Source organism: Notamacropus eugenii, chromosome 5, assembly GCF_028372415.1.
Source record: "Notamacropus eugenii isolate mMacEug1 chromosome 5, mMacEug1.pri_v2, whole genome shotgun sequence".
Lineage (NCBI taxonomy): Eukaryota > Metazoa > Chordata > Mammalia > Diprotodontia > Macropodidae > Notamacropus > Notamacropus eugenii.
Window position 1 is genome coordinate 339,494,521 of NC_092876.1, and position 17,179 is coordinate 339,511,699.

At 41.7% G+C, this 17,179-nt stretch overlaps 1 protein-coding gene across 6 annotated transcripts in view; it reads right to left on the reverse strand.

Moving 5' to 3' along the window:
- Nucleotides 1-17,179, reverse strand: part of KALRN (kalirin RhoGEF kinase) — a 963,226-nt gene that overhangs the window by 791,852 nt on the left and 154,195 nt on the right. For 4 of the 6 annotated variants that reach the window (XM_072616705.1, XM_072616703.1, XM_072616702.1 and 1 more), the window contains exon 1: nt 1,311-17,110. The exons of 1 other annotated variant lie outside the window; for it this stretch is intronic. In XM_072616705.1, the coding sequence (XP_072472806.1) occupies nt 1,311-1,476 (166 nt within the window). In that variant the 5' untranslated portion in view covers nt 1,477-17,110. Of the gene's footprint in view, nt 1-1,310; nt 17,111-17,179 lie in introns of those variants that run through there. One more of the 6 variants, XM_072616706.1, reaches the window with a different exon arrangement.

The following is a 17,179-nucleotide window of genomic DNA, read 5'->3' on the forward strand; positions in this document are numbered from 1 at the left end:
GCAAAGATACTGGAGTGGTTTGCCATTTTCTTCTCCAGCTCATTTTATAAATGAGAAAACTGAGGCAGACAGAGTTAAGTGACTTACCCAGGGTCACACAGGTAGGAAGTGTCTGAGGCCAGATTTGAACTTGGGAAGATGAGTCTTCCTGACTCTAGGCCTGGCACTCTATCTACTGCACCACATATCTGCCCCGTTTATAAGTTTACAAAACACATTTTTTTCCATTGCCCTTTGTGTCACCTAGAAATGAGATTCTTAAATGTTATAATTACAGCATTATAGATATAGAACTGAAAGGGACCTTTAGAGTCTAATTCAACCTCTGTTTTTACAGATGAGGAAAAGGAAGTCCAGAGTAGTTAAATTGCTTTCCCAAAGTCATACTCATAATAGGGGCAAAGCCTGCTTCTCAGACTGCAATGATCCCCATTTTATAGAGGCAGATAGAACTGAAGTGATTTGCCTAGGACCCCAACCGGTAGTAAGTGTCTAAGGCAGGACTTAAACTCGAGACTTCTAAGCCTAGGTCCAGTGCTTTATTTTCTGTGCCACCCAATTTCCCTCCCTCCTCTCTCTCTCCATACATGCATACACACACACATACACATACACACACACACACACACACACACACACACACACATATCTCCAGGATTTTTTCACGTCTGCAGAACACTTTAGTGTATCTTACAGGAGCATTTGGAAGTGTATATTTCATCTGACAGTATTAACATACACCAAAAAAATTCCTGTCTCTTAGTAAACCTTGCAGTAGAGAAATGCTTTCAGAGTCTAGTAGGTGGTCCCATTTTACTGAAGGTAAAACAAAGAGAAGTACAGTTTAGTTTGAATATAAATACTAATCATGTGCAAATTTAGCTTTGTGTCCCCTCCTTGGGGATAACTGTAAATAACTTTATAAACCTGGGGGCCTCACCTGCCAGGATAATTGCGAAGGCTGGGTAAGAATAGCTCATTTTTATTTAGAGGTTTACAGTTTGTTCACACAGTGCTTTCCTTACAACATCCTATGTGTTGGCAGGGCAGTTATTATCCCCACTTTATACATGAGCCAACTGGGTCTCAGAGAAGCTGACTGATACACCCAGATCACACAGTCAGAAAGTGGGAATGCTGAGTACCCAACCCTGACTCCAAGTCTGCCGTTCTTTCCACTAACTCACGCTCTTCCAACTTCTATCATAAAGAATCAAATGAGAAGGAATTTAACGATTGCTTGTGCAGGTTATAAAAACCTGCTAAAGCAATTATAACATTTTAAAATAGAATCCACTTAAAACTCTTACCTTTCACTATCGCTGCATGCTTTCTTTCAGTTGCTTTGGGGATTCCAAGGTCATAGATCCAAGCACAGTCAACTTCCAATTTTCTTTTACCTCCAAACTCTTTACACTTCACCTTGCTCCTCTCAAACTGGGCAAAGAAGTCATTGGTTCGAGTTTCTATGGGCATGAATCTACTGCTATTATCCACTCACAGTCCTTGCCAAATGGCAAGGAGCTTGTCCTTCAACCTGCAGGCTCCAGCTCTCCTTTCAATAAGAGCACTCTGAATAACCAGAAGGGGGCCCTGGAGTCTTCTTCCTTGCCTTGGCAAACATTGCTGGCCATTAGGCAGATATGGACTGTCAGGTTCTTGTAATCAAGAGTTATGTTAGCTTGCTTATCCTCAGCACCAAATTTGGTTGTGTTTTATGTGAAATACATGGGATCAGAGAATTAAAACTGGGGATAAATGGATGCTTGCTCACTGAAAGGAACTTTGAAGCCCTGAAAAGTTATGTGACTAGTCCAAGATCACACAGGCAGTGATAACACAGTAGCTAATGTTTTATGATGCTTTAAGGTCTGTGTGGTTCAGTCATTTCAGCCATGTCCAGCTCTTCCTGACCCTATTTGGGGTTTTCTTGGCAAAGATCCTGGAGTGGTTCGTCATTTCCTTCTCCAGCTCATTTTACAGATGAGGAAACTGAGGCAAACAGGATTCAGTGACTTGCCCAGGGTCACACAGCTATTAAGTATCTGAGGCTAGATTTGAACTCAGGGAGGTGAGTATTCCTGACTTAAAGCCTGGAGCTCTATCCACTGCACCACCTACTTTTAAAGTCTAAAAAGCACGTTACAAACATTATCTCATTTGATATGAGATATCATACTCTTGGAGGTAGGTGATATTATTATCATCCCCATTCTACAGATTAGGAAGTTGAGGCAGAGAAAGGTTGTGATTTCACCAGGGTTAATTAGTTAGTGCCTGACTAAATAGTTAGTGGATTTGGATCATATGCCACCCCTCCTTTAAAAACCTAAATCTGAATCCAATGCTCCTTCCACAACATCAGATTACTTCCTAGTTCATAGGTTTTGGAAATTGTTTGTAGGGACAAAAGGTCAGGTACTAACATCAATCCATCACTCGATCAATCAATAAGCATTGATTAAATGCCTACTATGTACTAGACACTGGGCTAAGTCCTAAAGATACGAACATCTTCAATGTCTCTGTTCATTTTAGATCTTGTAAAATCACAATCTCCAAGTCATCTCTCATCTCTAATAAGTCCCTCCACCTTCTCACTCTCAATTCAGGGAAGAGATCAGCTCAGGAAATATTTATATCTATGCTTGTAATCTTCAAAGGAGGATGAGAGAGAGTTGAGGAGGGAGAAACACAGTGTCTGGAACATAGTAGGTGCCCAATAAAGGTTTACTGATTGATTGATTAAAGAATTGAAAGCTGATCCTGCAATCTTTGATATCTCTTCCAGGGCTAAGGGAAAGAAATGCAGAGTAAAATTTGTAAATGTGTTTTGTAACTGAGAATCATTCTACAATGAATTCTGCCTACAAGCCAGTGGCTAGTGGAGGATGGCCACCAAAGGAGATCATAGGATTGTGGATTCTGACTGGAAGGAATCTCAGAAGCTGGAAGGGATGTGGGAGGCCATCTATTTAATCCAACCTTCTCCTTTTGTTTAGGCAGAAATAGAGGCCCAGGAAAGCTGTGACTTGCCCTGGGCCTCACAGATAGATAGAGAAGCAAACTTTGACCCCAGGTTCTCTGACCTCTGAGGCAGTGCTCTTTACAGTAAGGTTCCAGCCACCATGCCTGTACCTATCATGAGTTATCCAGATCATGTTCTGGAATGGTACAATAGGCTTAAACATCCTTTTTGCTGTGATATGCCACCTATCTTGATCCATCTGGGTCAAAAAAATCAGAGGAGGTAAATGGAGCTTGTTAGGGAGAGGTGGGAGATTAAAATGGGGCCAGTGGTGGGATGCTCAGATCATGCATTATTAAGTATTGTTTTACAGTTCGTTTAAATGCTAATTATTGCCATCTAATTTACCCCCTCCCAAGGGAACTTCTGGTGTCTGTCCAATAGTAATAACAGTAATATATTGTGCTAATTGAGCCCTGGTTCAAAAAAAGGGGCTAGGGTCCTCGAGATGATGGGCCATGATGGAATTCACTATGAAGTCTAAAAGTCACCTAGCATCATCGGGATTGTCTCATTTACCTTAACGTCAGCATAGCTGATGGCAGAAATGACTGCTCACAGAGCATCCAGAGTCCTCAGAGATACGGATTCAGCCTGTGTTCAGTTCCAGAAATCTAGAAAAAGGAGAACAAGAGGGAACCCGAAGGATGCTCCTCTTGCACACACTTCCCTACTAGATGAATGAAGGCCCCCGCAGGCCAAACCTAGATATGCCAAACCTAGAAGACTGCTTCTCCCGCCACCCTCCCACATCTCAACCTCCCCAGATAATTCAGAACCTGAACATACTGAGGTTTGGTAAAAGGCTCATGGAGTAGGGCAGGAAGGAGGAGGCTATTACTCCATCCCAGAGAACTCAATTAACAAATAGAAGTGGTAACTGCATATAAAACCCTCCTTTTTGCCTTCCAGTCACCAAGGCAACTGTAGGCAGTAGACAGCACCTTTCTACACACACACACACGCACACACACACACACACACACACACACACACACACACACACACACACACACACACACACACCACAGCTACACTCTCCCTCTGCTTTCTTGAACCACTGACTCCTATAGACTGTTGGACTTTTATTCACTTTAACCAGGTTTCACCAGCAGAAAAATGTGAGAAGGTTGGAAGGGGAGGCCCACTGGGTGTAATCTGCCCTGGCCTCATACTCCCCTAGGGACAACTTTGTATAGACACACTGCCAAATTCCAGTCACAAGCCTAGGCACTGGCAGTTGGTGACGCCACACCATCATCCATCTTAAAGATTAGAGGCTTGAGGGAGTGAGCTTTTTGCCCCGTGTAATTCTTGGCCAAATTATCTCATATATACAAGGACTGTTGGACAATGATTTCTTTCCCCAACCAAACCCTAAAGCCATAGTACTCTCTCCTCCCCACCCCCACATTCACATACATTCACAATGCATCAAACTGTTTCCTTTAAATAGCTGAGAAATACCTCTCACAGTCTTGACTCTACCTCCTACCTTTGGGATGCGTGGAATTCCATGTCCAGTGGCTTTTTGCCTCCAAAACTTGTCCTATTTCACTGAATGCTCCTGACAGCTACCACCTCCTGGGAACCCTTCCACACTTGTCCTTTCATCCCCATCACCTCTGTACCTCCCTCAGAACTGAGGCCATGAATGTATGCTGAGGACGAGATAGGAGTTGGCTCATTAACTCCAGAAGCTCATTCCGCCGGTGTTTACTCAGCACCTCTGTGGTCAGCACCCTCCTAGAGGCTGTGGAAGATGCAGAAGTCAGGTCCCTACCCTTAGGGAGCTTACAATATATGGGGTATATTTATTTGAGTGTCTCCAATTCAAAGCAGTACATGTGTGAAGATGAAGTGCATTAGATTGAGAGTTAAGAGAACCTGGGTTCAAACCTCAGCTCTGTTACTGTCTGTGCAATCTTGAACAGGCCCCTTAATTCTATTGACCTTAGCTTCCTCAGGTATAAAATAAGAGGGTGGAGCTAGATGAATCCCTTTAGAACAGTGATGTCCAGCTCAAACAGAAATGATTCCTGAAGGCTGCAGGTGGACTTAGAAAGTCACAAATGAACATTATCAACGCTGCACTGCATTTTAACTCATTTGTTAAACATTTCCCAGAACATTTTAATCTGGTTCAGGCTACCCTCTGGAGTTTTGCTGGTCATATTCTGTCTGGGCTATGAATATTATGAGCTACTTGAGAGCAAGGACAGTTTCATTTTGTCTGTGTTCTCAGCATCTAAAACAGGGGTGGGGAACCTGAGGCCTCAAGGTCGCATGTGGCCCTCCAGGTCCTCAAGTGTAGTCCTTTGGCTGAATCCAAACTTCACAGAACAAATTGGTGTTTCTTCTGGCTCTAAAGAGTATGAATCAGTGCCAAAATGTATGATATGTACTCTATGGGGAATCAAATGTGTCTTTATCCTCCCCAGGTTGTGAGCTCATTGAAAGGAAGACCAGAGTTGCTTCTATCTCTGTGCGCCCAGCATCTGGCATAGAGGCTTGCACATGGTAGATCAATCCATCAACGAATAATCAATTAACAAGTATTTACCAAGTGCCAGGTACTGTGCTAAGTCCCGGGATACAAAACAAAGTAAAAGCAGTCCCTGCCCTCAACTCACTTAGAGGAAACAAAACACATATTCCTCAAGGATGGCACAATGACTTGACATCAAGAAGACCTGAGTTTGAATCTCACCTCCTACACTTATTAGCCATTTGACCCTGGGCAAACCATTTAACTTCTTAGCCTCAGTTTCATCAGCAGTAAAACAGGGATAATAAACCTTACCCCACAGGGTTGTTGTGAGGATCAAGAGAAATAGTGTAAACCCCAAAGTGCTGTATAAACTTAGCTATTATTATGTGTACAAATAGACCCGTTAAAGACACATAGTAAGTGGAAGGTAGACAGAAAGATAAAGGCAGGAGTAGGGAGAAGGGGACCACACCAAGCAACAAAGGCCTCCGTGCAGGAGGGGGCCAGGGGTTCTAAGAAGTGGACATGAGGAGGAAGATCATTCCAGGCATTGGAAATGGTCAATACAAAGACACTGAGACAGGAGATGGAGAGTCACATGTGAGGAACAGCCAATGTCAGTATGAGTGGATGGGAGAGTTCAGGGGTAAGAAGACTGGAAAGATAGGAAGAGTCCAGGTTGTAAAGAGAACTGTTCTGGGAACAGTGTCTAGAGTACAGAGTTTATGCCAGGTAGCAGTTTAGGGGGCTTGGGATGCCAGGCCAAGGGGTTCACATTGGATTCAGCAGGCACTGGGGAGGCAAGGAGGGAAATAATGATGTAAGTGAAAACTTTCTTTAGAAGATTACGCTGGTTTTGGGATGAAGGATAGATTCCAGATGGAGAAAAAGTGGAGGCAGCAAGTTCATTGGATCAATGCACTAAATATAAAGCGTCCTTCCCACACTGTCATGGCCTTGCAAACCTCCAGGTAAATGTCCTCCTGTCTCCCACCCATTCACCATGTTAACAGTCAGTCAGACTGATCAATAAAAGCCTCCCCTCTCTCTGAGAAGTCACTGGCAGGTCTCCATATCCCTTCCCCACCTTTCATTAACATGATGGCTCACCAGAGGCAGGTCAATGGATAACTTATTCAATAAATTCCAGGAAGAGAGCTGATCCACTTCAGACAAAACCCTAAAAGATGCAAGAATCCAGATAGAATCTTACTAATGATTTGTGAAGGAAATGATACCTCTTGTGGACACCAGCCTTCTCCAGACAGGAAATCATTATGTCTCAACTCACAATTATTTTCTTCCTACAAGAACCCAGCAGGCCCCCATGGATGCTGGTATCTTGTGTGTTTCAGAGCCTAGCTTCCTCAGTCACGATAATGCACTGCAGGTGTACTTTTGGCCATTTGGGTGACCCCATCCTAGGACTTTAAAGGCCCCTTCCTCAACCTCTAGGCTGGTTATATGGACACACTATCTGTAAGTTAGTTGGCACTTCATAAAATGGTTTTGGTTCTAGTTTTGAATTTAAAAGTTTTAAGAGGGGGTCCGTAGGATCCACCAGGCTATCAAAGAAATTCATGACACAGAAAAAAGGTTATGAACCCCTGGGCTAGAAAGTAATAGGAAGCCACATGGGTTTATTGAGTAGCAGAGTGATATGGCCCAGACTTGTGCCCTTTCCCAGTTTGAATCACTGGATCAAGGATAGCTCTAAGCCAAAAGCCTTGAAAACTGAAGGACAGAATGGAAGGAGGAGGGAGAAGGAGGCCTCTAGCTCTTTGTAGGGAGAAGGCTTTCTGTACTCCTATCTTCTTCTCTTTCCTTCCTGGCGAAAGTTTATAGATGCTTTAGATATTTCAGGGAGAAATAGCAAGCAAGAGAAAGGGAGCCCTAAAAAGGGAAAGGAGAAGACTTGACTTTACTTGTCCCTTTTCCATAAGAGTTGCTTCTGAGGTCCAATCTGGAGGCAACTCTTCTTAAACAAATAACTGCCCTGCTTCACTCCAAGCTGATCTGGAGCAATGAGCTGTACCAAGGGAAAGGAATCCCAGAGGGAGGAAGGGGGAAAGAGCTGGAATTTCCTGAATGTGGCTAACCACACTGGAAAAGCAATCACTATCTCTTACTTCCTCTGGCTTTGGAAGTTTGTAGATATTGAGCATGACCAATCTATAGGGGAAGGATCCCCTCCTAGCTTACATGTCTCCTCCATTTTGTTATGATCACTTGTGATGTGAAAGAAAAACTCTGCTCTGTTGATTTCCAATGTTCCAATTTCCATAGACACCTCAGGGACCTTAGAGATCACCTAGACCCAAACCCCTCATTTAAAGAGGAGGAAAATGAGGCCTGGGGAGAGGAAGTAGCTTACCCAAGGTCACACAGCTGGCTTGTCCCAGAGCCGGGCCTAGAACCCAGGTCTCCTGATTCCCCACCCAGTGTTCTTCTTGCAAGCTCCCAGAGCTTCTTCTTTGTTCAAATTGTAGTTTATATTTCCTATATATGTGACCACAAGGTCACAGCAGCACAGCCTGAGTTCTGGAAGGGACTTCAAAGGCCCGGTGCATCTGTGATATTCATTTACAAGGGCCTTCCCCATGTGGTATTTCAGCTTTGCCTATGTTACATGAAACTCTGTCCCCCAGCTAATGTCTCTTCTTTGCTTATTTGAAGAAACCTACACATGTTATATATGTACGTATATACATATCTATACATATACCATGTAGCTCCCTGTAAATCTCTATATAGAATATCTATCTATACAGACAATCATAACTATGTAAGTATCTATAGATATCTATATCTTAATATATTCATCTAGATATAGATGTAGATTTATCCATCAATAATTATCTTAGGCAGCTAGGTTGGTATAGTAGGTAGATCATTAGACTTGGAATCTGGAAGAAATGAGTTTGAATCCTACCTCAGACACTAGCTTTGTGACTGAGGACAAGTCACTTAATCTCTGTTTGCCTCAGTTTCCTCATCTGAAAAATGAAGATAATAACATCTACTTCAGTGGGTTGTTGATAAAGTAACAAATGTAAAGTGCTTTACAGATCTGACTTTGCTATAGAAATGCTGTATAGTAACTGCGACTTTGGGCAAATCATTCTCTGGACCTTGGTTTGCTCACATTTGAAATGAGAGGGTTGGACCAGATAATCTCTAATGCTCTCGATCAGCTCTCTAACTCTATTGCTATGATCGTTTTAGCTCTAATAGACTATGACTTTAATAGCCTTGGGGCTGCTCATAGCAGCAAAAAGAGACGTTCTTCAAAAGATTTCCCTGCAGAATGAGATTTCTTATGCTGATGAGTTCAGAGCTACCTGTTCATTTCTTCCTGAGAAATGATATTCCTTCAACTTTAGAGGTCTTTGACTACTTGGGTAATATCCTAGTCTTTTGGGGTGGGGGAAGTCTCTGCACTACCCAGGATCCCTCAGCATCAGTATCTAGAGGAAGATCAACATCTTATGGGAAGATGTGGGAATCTCACAGGGATGATCGATATTCCCCAGGAACTATGTTGGATCAGAGATAATTCTTAGCTCCCCATCTCCTCTGTATCACAATCTTTGTGACTCTGTCAGCCTCTGAAGTAGGAGCACAGATACCCAAAGCAGGCAAGCTGATATAGACTTTAGGTTCCTGAGATTAATGAGCCAGCCCTACACAACAAGGGTCTACCTAAAGTAATTAGGGTAAGCAAGTAATGAAAGACTTTCATTGCCTCAAACAGCAGATTTCCATGATACTCTAGTGTCAAAGTACCTAGTGCTATCAGGGTAGACAGATATAGACGGAGATAGAGGAGGAAGCTCTGGATAGGCAAGACCTGGGCTCCCATTAAAGATTTTGTCTCAGGGTGACAAAGCAAAGTTAAAATAAACCATGGTTGGTAACTATTGAGTTGGGTGAGAAAAGTTCCTTTATTTGTATTTAAGTTCAAGGAATCACAGAATTCTATATTTAGAGCTGATAGGAGTTTTAAAGACCATGAAGACTATCCTCCTCATCCCCCTTTTACAGAAAAAGAAAATGAGACACAGAGAGTTTGAGAAATTTGTTCAGGGTCTTACATTTCTTTACATTTTATTCTTCAACACTGGGATTCAGGCTCAAAGAACCCAGAAAATTTTAAGACGTCAGTGTGGATTGAGTTACTATATAAGTACACTCCATACATCAAGAGTCCTATAAAGTCACTTAACTCTGTTAGTCAACATTTACTCACAAAATTCCCATCTCTCTTCATGGTGATTTTGACTAAGGCTACCATTTTTCCTGGTTCATCCTCTATTACTCTTATTTAACTTGATTGTCTCTTCAATATGTTGAAGGGTTTCAGCTATTTAACTTTGGCATTCAGTCACTGTCTGCTTCCCAAGGACCTGATGCCTAAATCTAGGATACTGGGATCCTACCCTGACCCTCTCTCCATCACCTCTGCATTCAGGTGGAATCCCTCCCCCAATCAGTAAGCTAGTAAACTTGACTCCTTGACACTTACCCAGAGAGTTCAACTAATGATTCCCAGTAGACAGATACTGCTCAGCTGAGATAAAGCTGCTTTGTGTTTTCTGCTTTCTGAGAGGTTGTAGGTTAGGTTAACCTCTTTCCTCTTGAGTCTCCTATGGCAGCGTTCTTTCATGTATGTTATTTCTTTGTTTACCCACATTTCATATTTGTTGTTCAGTTGTTTGTCATGTTCAACTATCTGTGACTCCATTTGGGGGTTTTCTTGGCAAAGATATTAGAGTGCTTTGCCATTTCCTTCTCCATCTCATTTTACAGATGAAGAAACTGAGGCTGAAGTGACTTGGCCAGAGTCACACAGCTTGTAAGAGTCTGAGTCCAGATTTGAACTAAGGAAGATGAGTCTTCCGGACTCCAGACCTAACATCCTATCCACTGTACCACCTAACTATCCTTTCACTAATTAATACTCTTATTTTTATAATATTTTCATGTGATAACTGTCCGAATATATACTACCCTTGTCTGGCAAAGAGTCTGGCCAATACAGGCAAATCCAAGGCATTGCCTTTCACCTAATGGTAGCTTTTAGAAATATATGATGCCTGTGAGAAAATAGCCTCTCTAAGGCTTGCTTTCCAAGCAAACCTTCTAAATATGGTTCCTTCTTAGAGACTCTGAATACTTTTTAAGGTATCACCTCCTACATGAAGCCTTTCCCAATTCCCCCACTTCCTAGCTAAGTTCTCTTCCTCTTAAATTAACTGGTATCACGAAAATTTGTTAGATTTGATTATTCATGTTTGTAACAAGGTTTTTTGTTTTGATTTGGTTTTTTGGGGGGGTAGGGTTGCCTTCTCAGTGGGGGAGGGGTGAAAGTAGCAGGGAGAAAGAGTGATCTTCATTTGAAAATAAAATAAATCATAATTTAAAAAAATAAGCTAACATATTACTTTGTATATACACTTTATATTTACTTATGCATATAAAGTTATATTTTATAGAATGTAAGTTCCTTGATAGCAGGGGCTACTTCATTTTAATTTCTGTATCCTCAGCCCCTAATACTATGTCTTTGCACATAGGCTGCTTAATAAATGGTTGTAAAATTTAAATAGGGGCTGGTAGCATGACATCATCTTCAAAAATGCTTCTATTCATTCTTTTCTTCCCCATACTAAACTATTCAGTAATAGTAGCAGTAGTAGCGGTAGCAGTGGTGGTGGTAGTAGTAGTAGTAGTAGTAGTAGTAGTAGTACTGGTAGTGGTGGCAGTGGGCGGGGGTGGTAGTGGTAATGGTGGTGGTGGTAGCAACAGCAGTAGTAGTGGTGGTGGTGGTGGTAGTGGTATTAGTAGTAGTGATAGTGGTGGTGGTGGTAATTATTGTTTAAGACCATTCTTCTGTGGGAATATTTCCAATGCAGATTAGCAGCCCCCAATGTTTATCTGTTCAGTAAACAGATTAGGTTGCAAACAGGATAGTACAAAGATCCCAAATCACAAAAGGTCACTAACCAGTTGTTGGAGTTTAGCCATAACTTCCCCACATACATAATAAAGGGAAGTTTTGAAGCAATTATCTAGACAGTCCAAACCAAGAAACATAACACTGCTATTCAGAAGAAAAAGAAAAGAAAAAAGGCCACGAATCCAGAGGGACTAGCTCTATCTCTGAGTAAAACAGAGGCTCTCTGGGGCGGTCTGACGTGTTCCCACATTGAGTGGCGTGCTTGCCTCTCACTCTGCCTGTAGGGACTTCTCCTGTCCAGGGGCGGGGGAATCATTCTATCTCACCTAAGGGCTTATTCTCTGGCTTCTCTCCAAGCTTGCCAATTACAAGCAGTCAAGCAAATTAGAATGAACCCATGTTCTCCAGGTCTGAAAGAAATTATACCAAGCCTAATTAGAAATTGGGCAGCCAACAAGCAAAATGTCAATGAAAAATAGATTGCCCCTTGCCTTGGGATACTACACACTGTCAAATGCCTGTTCCTCCAGTCTGTCAGATCCAGTACAGGGGGAATGGTTAGGAGGGAATGGAAGGTGGACCAGAGGGATGTTTTGCCAGAGAGCATAAAAAGAATATGAATTACATATCCTAACAAAATCCCAGAATAATGATCAGCAATGAGGGTACATCCTACTGGAGGCCATATTTTGCCTTTACTATTTCTACACTATCTCTTCTCTCTTTCCCAGTTCACACAGCCACCTCCTTTCATGCCACCATGACCTTTGAGCTAGATTACTCCAATGGCCTCCTAATTGGTCTCCCTGCCTCAAGTCTTCCTCAGTCCAAACCATCCTCCACACAGCTACCAAAGGGATTTTCCTTAAGTGAGGGTCTGACTTCTATTCAATAAACTCCAATGGTTCCCTATGACCTATGGCATAAAATATAAACCCTTCAGTTACTCCTCCACTCAATGACTTCCAGTGGTCCCATATGAACTCCTGATAAAATAGAAACTCTGCTGCTTAACCTTTAAAGCCCTTGGCAACCTGGTCCCAACCTGTCTTTTAAGTCTCCCTATACATTAGGCCATGGCTGTGTGTCACTTAATGGTCTTGTCACACTGGATTCCTCACTATCCTTTAGACTTTTTATCTTTGCCCTACAGGGCCCTCATGAGGATACAGGCCTCCCTCTTCAGGTCCCCTTCCTGAAATCTCTTCTTCCTCCAAGACTGTTCAAGTACCACCTTCCACAGGAACCCTGTCCTGATCATGCTGGCTGCTAGGGCCCTTCCCCTCAAATGACAGTAGCCCATATTTACTTTGTATCCATTCTGTTGGAATACATGCATACATATGGATATATATTTATGCATATCAACATATACACTATACATACCAAAATGACTATGTACTTATATGTATATGTATGTACTATGTATATACACCTTGATGTGTATTTATATATGCATATATAAATATATGTAATGTGTATTCATGCATACCACAATGCAATATACATATGTCAACATATCGATATGAATATGTGCTTATATGTGTCTAATGTATTTATATATGTATATATGTGTATGCATGTAATGTGTGCATATTTTATGTATGCAGCATGTGCTTGTGCATACCAATACATGTATGTCAACATATTATTCTGTGCACACATGCACGCATATGCATGTAATACATGTATGCACATTGATGTGTATTTATACATGTCAATATGCAATACATTCTCTGATGTCAAAGTCCTCTTTGAAAACAAAGGACAAACACAAACTGTGAGTAGACCGAACTACCTGATTGGGGACCCAGCTAGCTGGGAAACTCAGCTAATTCTCTTCTGTCTGACTCCCCTTCCCCTTCCTTCTACTCTGCAAAGGAAGTTAAATTTGGACGGCCAGACATGCCCAGTTAACTTGGGGCTTACTGTCTAGCTTTGCTATCCTCTCCTGTCCTGCCCTCTCCTGCCCTGCCCCCTCCTGTCCTCTCCTCTGCTGTCCTTTTACTTCCTGACCTTAAACTTACTGCACTCTGAAGCCCACAGACTGGGTCCCTGCCCAAACTCCACTTAAGGGCTGTTTCCTGGACCCCTCCTGGCTAACAAGTGATTATCAATTGTAACTGTTTCCCTTCCCTTCCAGCTTGGTTTGGTTATTTTTCTTTTGCTCATTAAAGGGGCCACTCCCTGACTAGTTCTTAAACAGGCCTATTCCCTGTATGGGTCTCACCTCACCCTAAGTGAGTACCTGAATAGGCCCAAGGTCAAAGAGATCTCCCATTGCATCCTGGGTCATCTCCAGTCATCTCGATGAATATCTGGTCACTGAATTCAGATGACTCAGGGAAAGAAAGTGAGGTTGGTGACCTTGCACAGCCATCCCTCGCTCAAAACAAAGTCAAGTGCAGGTCATGTCATCATTTCTCTGATGGCATGGTCTTCTTAGGCAAAGAAGGACAAACACAATAACAACAATGCATATGTATCAATGTATGTACATGTGTTTACTGTGTGATAAATGTATATACACATAATGTATGTATATGCATGTAATATACATATATGAATATGTGAATTTATGAATATATGAATATATGAAAAATATGTGAATTTATACATATCAATGTATATGAATATATGAAAAAATATATAAATTTATACATATCAATGTGTGCCATTTGTTTATATATCAATACATGAGGTGTGTGTTTATACATGTGTGTACATGTGCATATATGTATTGTGCACATACTCTATGTGTACACACTGACATGTATTTACAATGCAAGACATGTGTTATACACATCAGCACGTGCATATACATGTATACATGTATGTGATGCATGTATACATGTTTGTGTGTACCTAGTATGTGCATTGTGTGTTTATACCCATCAATACATGCAACATATGGGTTTATACCTATCAGTGTATGCATGTATATACATGCAAGTAACATATATCTATAAATACAAACACATATACGTTTGATTTAATGTGTATATTTAATTATACATCTATTTCTACATACAGATATGGACACTATAGTCTCCCTCATAGAATTAAACTCTTTGTGTACAGAGACAGTGATGTTTTTATTTTTGTATCCCCAGCCCCTAGCACAAAGCCTGGCACACAGCAGACCACAATAAATGCTTGACTGACTGACTGACCTGCGTTTGAGCAACAAGCCTCCTACTTAGTGCCTGTATAACCCTGTCCTCTCCTCCAGGGCCTTAGTTTTCTCATCTATAAAACGGGAAGTCTGGACTAGAATCAGGGTTGGGGAACCCGCAGCCTTGAGGCCACATGTGGTCCTCTAGGTCTTCAAGTGTCGCCCTTTGACTGAATACAAACTTTACTCGAGACCACAGTTTCCCCAGCCCTGGACTAGATGACCCCTAGCATCACCCCTAACTTGGAGCCCTGTGATCCTATAAAGATCATGGGGCTTGATGTCAGGAGACTCTGCTGGACACATGGCCAAATCACTCTTTCTCAGTTATAAAATGGGAACAACGATATCTGAACTAGCTATCTTACAGAATCATTCATTCATTCATTCAACAAGTAAGATGTAAGCTCTTTGAAGGCAGGATTGTTTTTCATCTGGCAGTATCCCTAGCACCTGGACAGTGTCCTACACCCAGTAGGCACCTGATAAATGTTAGATATTTTTACTCACATTGAACAAACATTTATTAAAGGTGTGCTATATGAACAGCCTTCCTTATACTGTACAGAAAGTGCTTTGCAGATCTTATAATGCTATCGATAAAAATACGATCTGAGGACAGCTAGCTGGTACAGTGGATACAGCACTGGAACTAGGAAGACCTAAGTTCAAATAGGACATGAAGACACTTATTAGCTTTGTGACCCAGGGCAAGTCACTTCACTGCTATTTGCCTCAGCTGCCTCATCTGTAAAATGGAAATAATAATAGCGCCAAGCTACTGGGGTTATTTTGAGGATAAAATGAGACCATAATTGTAAAGTACTTCACGTAAGCATTTATTAAGTGCCCACTATATACAAGGCACTACGCTAGGTACTGGACATAAAAAGACAAAAATAAAGCACAGTCCTTACACACTGTAGGTTTTATACAAATGTTAGCTATTATTATTAATATTGTTATAATTCTTGTTTACTATTATTAGGCCAAAGGGGACTAATTAGCTCAGAATAAAGTAGGTCTTCCCTGGGAAATGTTCTCATCTTTCTCACTGAGCTGCATACTTAGCATTGAGCTTTAAAAGTTTCATTAACTCGGGTTTTCCAGGCAGCAGGGGGATTGCAGCCTGTGGACACATATTGTAAAATACCCATTTTGAAGGCTATCCATGAATACAACCATGTGAGTTTCTGACGTAAAAGGAAAGCTGCCTGACATCTGAAAAAAGGAAATGAAAGAAATGTATTTGGAGTAGGATGAGGAGTGTCAAACTTTCATAACTCCCAGGTCTTATTCCCAGCTCTAAAATAAAAACATAAATCATTTATATTCACAACCATGGCACCACTGCAGATTGATGGCTAATCATCCTTTCAGGGTGGCCTAATTTAAGAAACATAACCCACTTTTCCCCCTTTCACCTGGAAGTGATCTGATTAGCTTAGTACCTATTTCATTTCCTGGAAAAGAAATTGCAGTCATCTTTCTGCTTAATTTCAATAAGTGATTAGCACAACAACCAAAAAACAGTGTCACCTGCAGGCAGAATCTCAGTTCCCACAGTTTTCTCTGGGAGAGAGGCTGCCAAATGCTGCCTGTAAGGAGAGATGCGTGTCTGATTTCCAGGTTAACTCCAAGCGCTCTCCTGGGCAAACTCCACAGGTTACACAGACAAGCTGAGATAATAGATTTTCATACTGAAGATTTCTAGGCTGGCTCTGACTTTGCTTCCTAAAATTAAATAGTCCATAATCTGTGCAAATAAACACAGGACATCTCCATCTGGATGTCCCGCCATTGATTCCAATTTTGTAGGTAAAAAATTGAACCCCGCATCCCCGTGAAGCTAAAATCTTTCTCAATAACTCCATTTCTATCAGCGATGCTACTCTGTCCCCCAAATCAGTGTATTTATTAAGCGCCTATTATATGCCAGGCCCTGTGCTAGGCTATGGGCAAAGACAAAAATACATGAAGACAAAAATGAAGCACAGTCTCTGCCCTTGAAGAGATTACCTTCCACAGAAAGACATAATATGCGAACAGACCGTTAACTACAATTATAATTTAAGGACAGAGAGGACACTAACAATTAGAGGAAATCAGAAAAAGTTTTCGATTGGAAATGGTGCAGAGCTAAGCCTTGAACAAAGTTAAAGAGTCTACATATCCAGCAGTGTGACAAGAATACATTCCAGGCATTAAAGCAGGAGACAAACTATCAAGTTCCAGAAACAGCAACTATGCCAGTTTGGCCGACTGGACTACTTGCTAATTAACTCTGTCTGTTGAACTGATAATCAAGGAGATGCACACCACAGGGGCCCTGTGAGTTCCAGGGCTCAAAAGAAAACTGAGGTGCAATGGATAGAACACCAGCCCTGGAGTCAGGAGAACCTGAGTTCAAATCCAATCTCAGAGACTTACTAATTTTGTGACCCTGGGCAAGTCACTTACCTCAACTGCCTTTGTAAAGGGAAAGGAAGGGAAGAAAGGAAGGAAGGAAGGAAGGAAGGAAGGAAG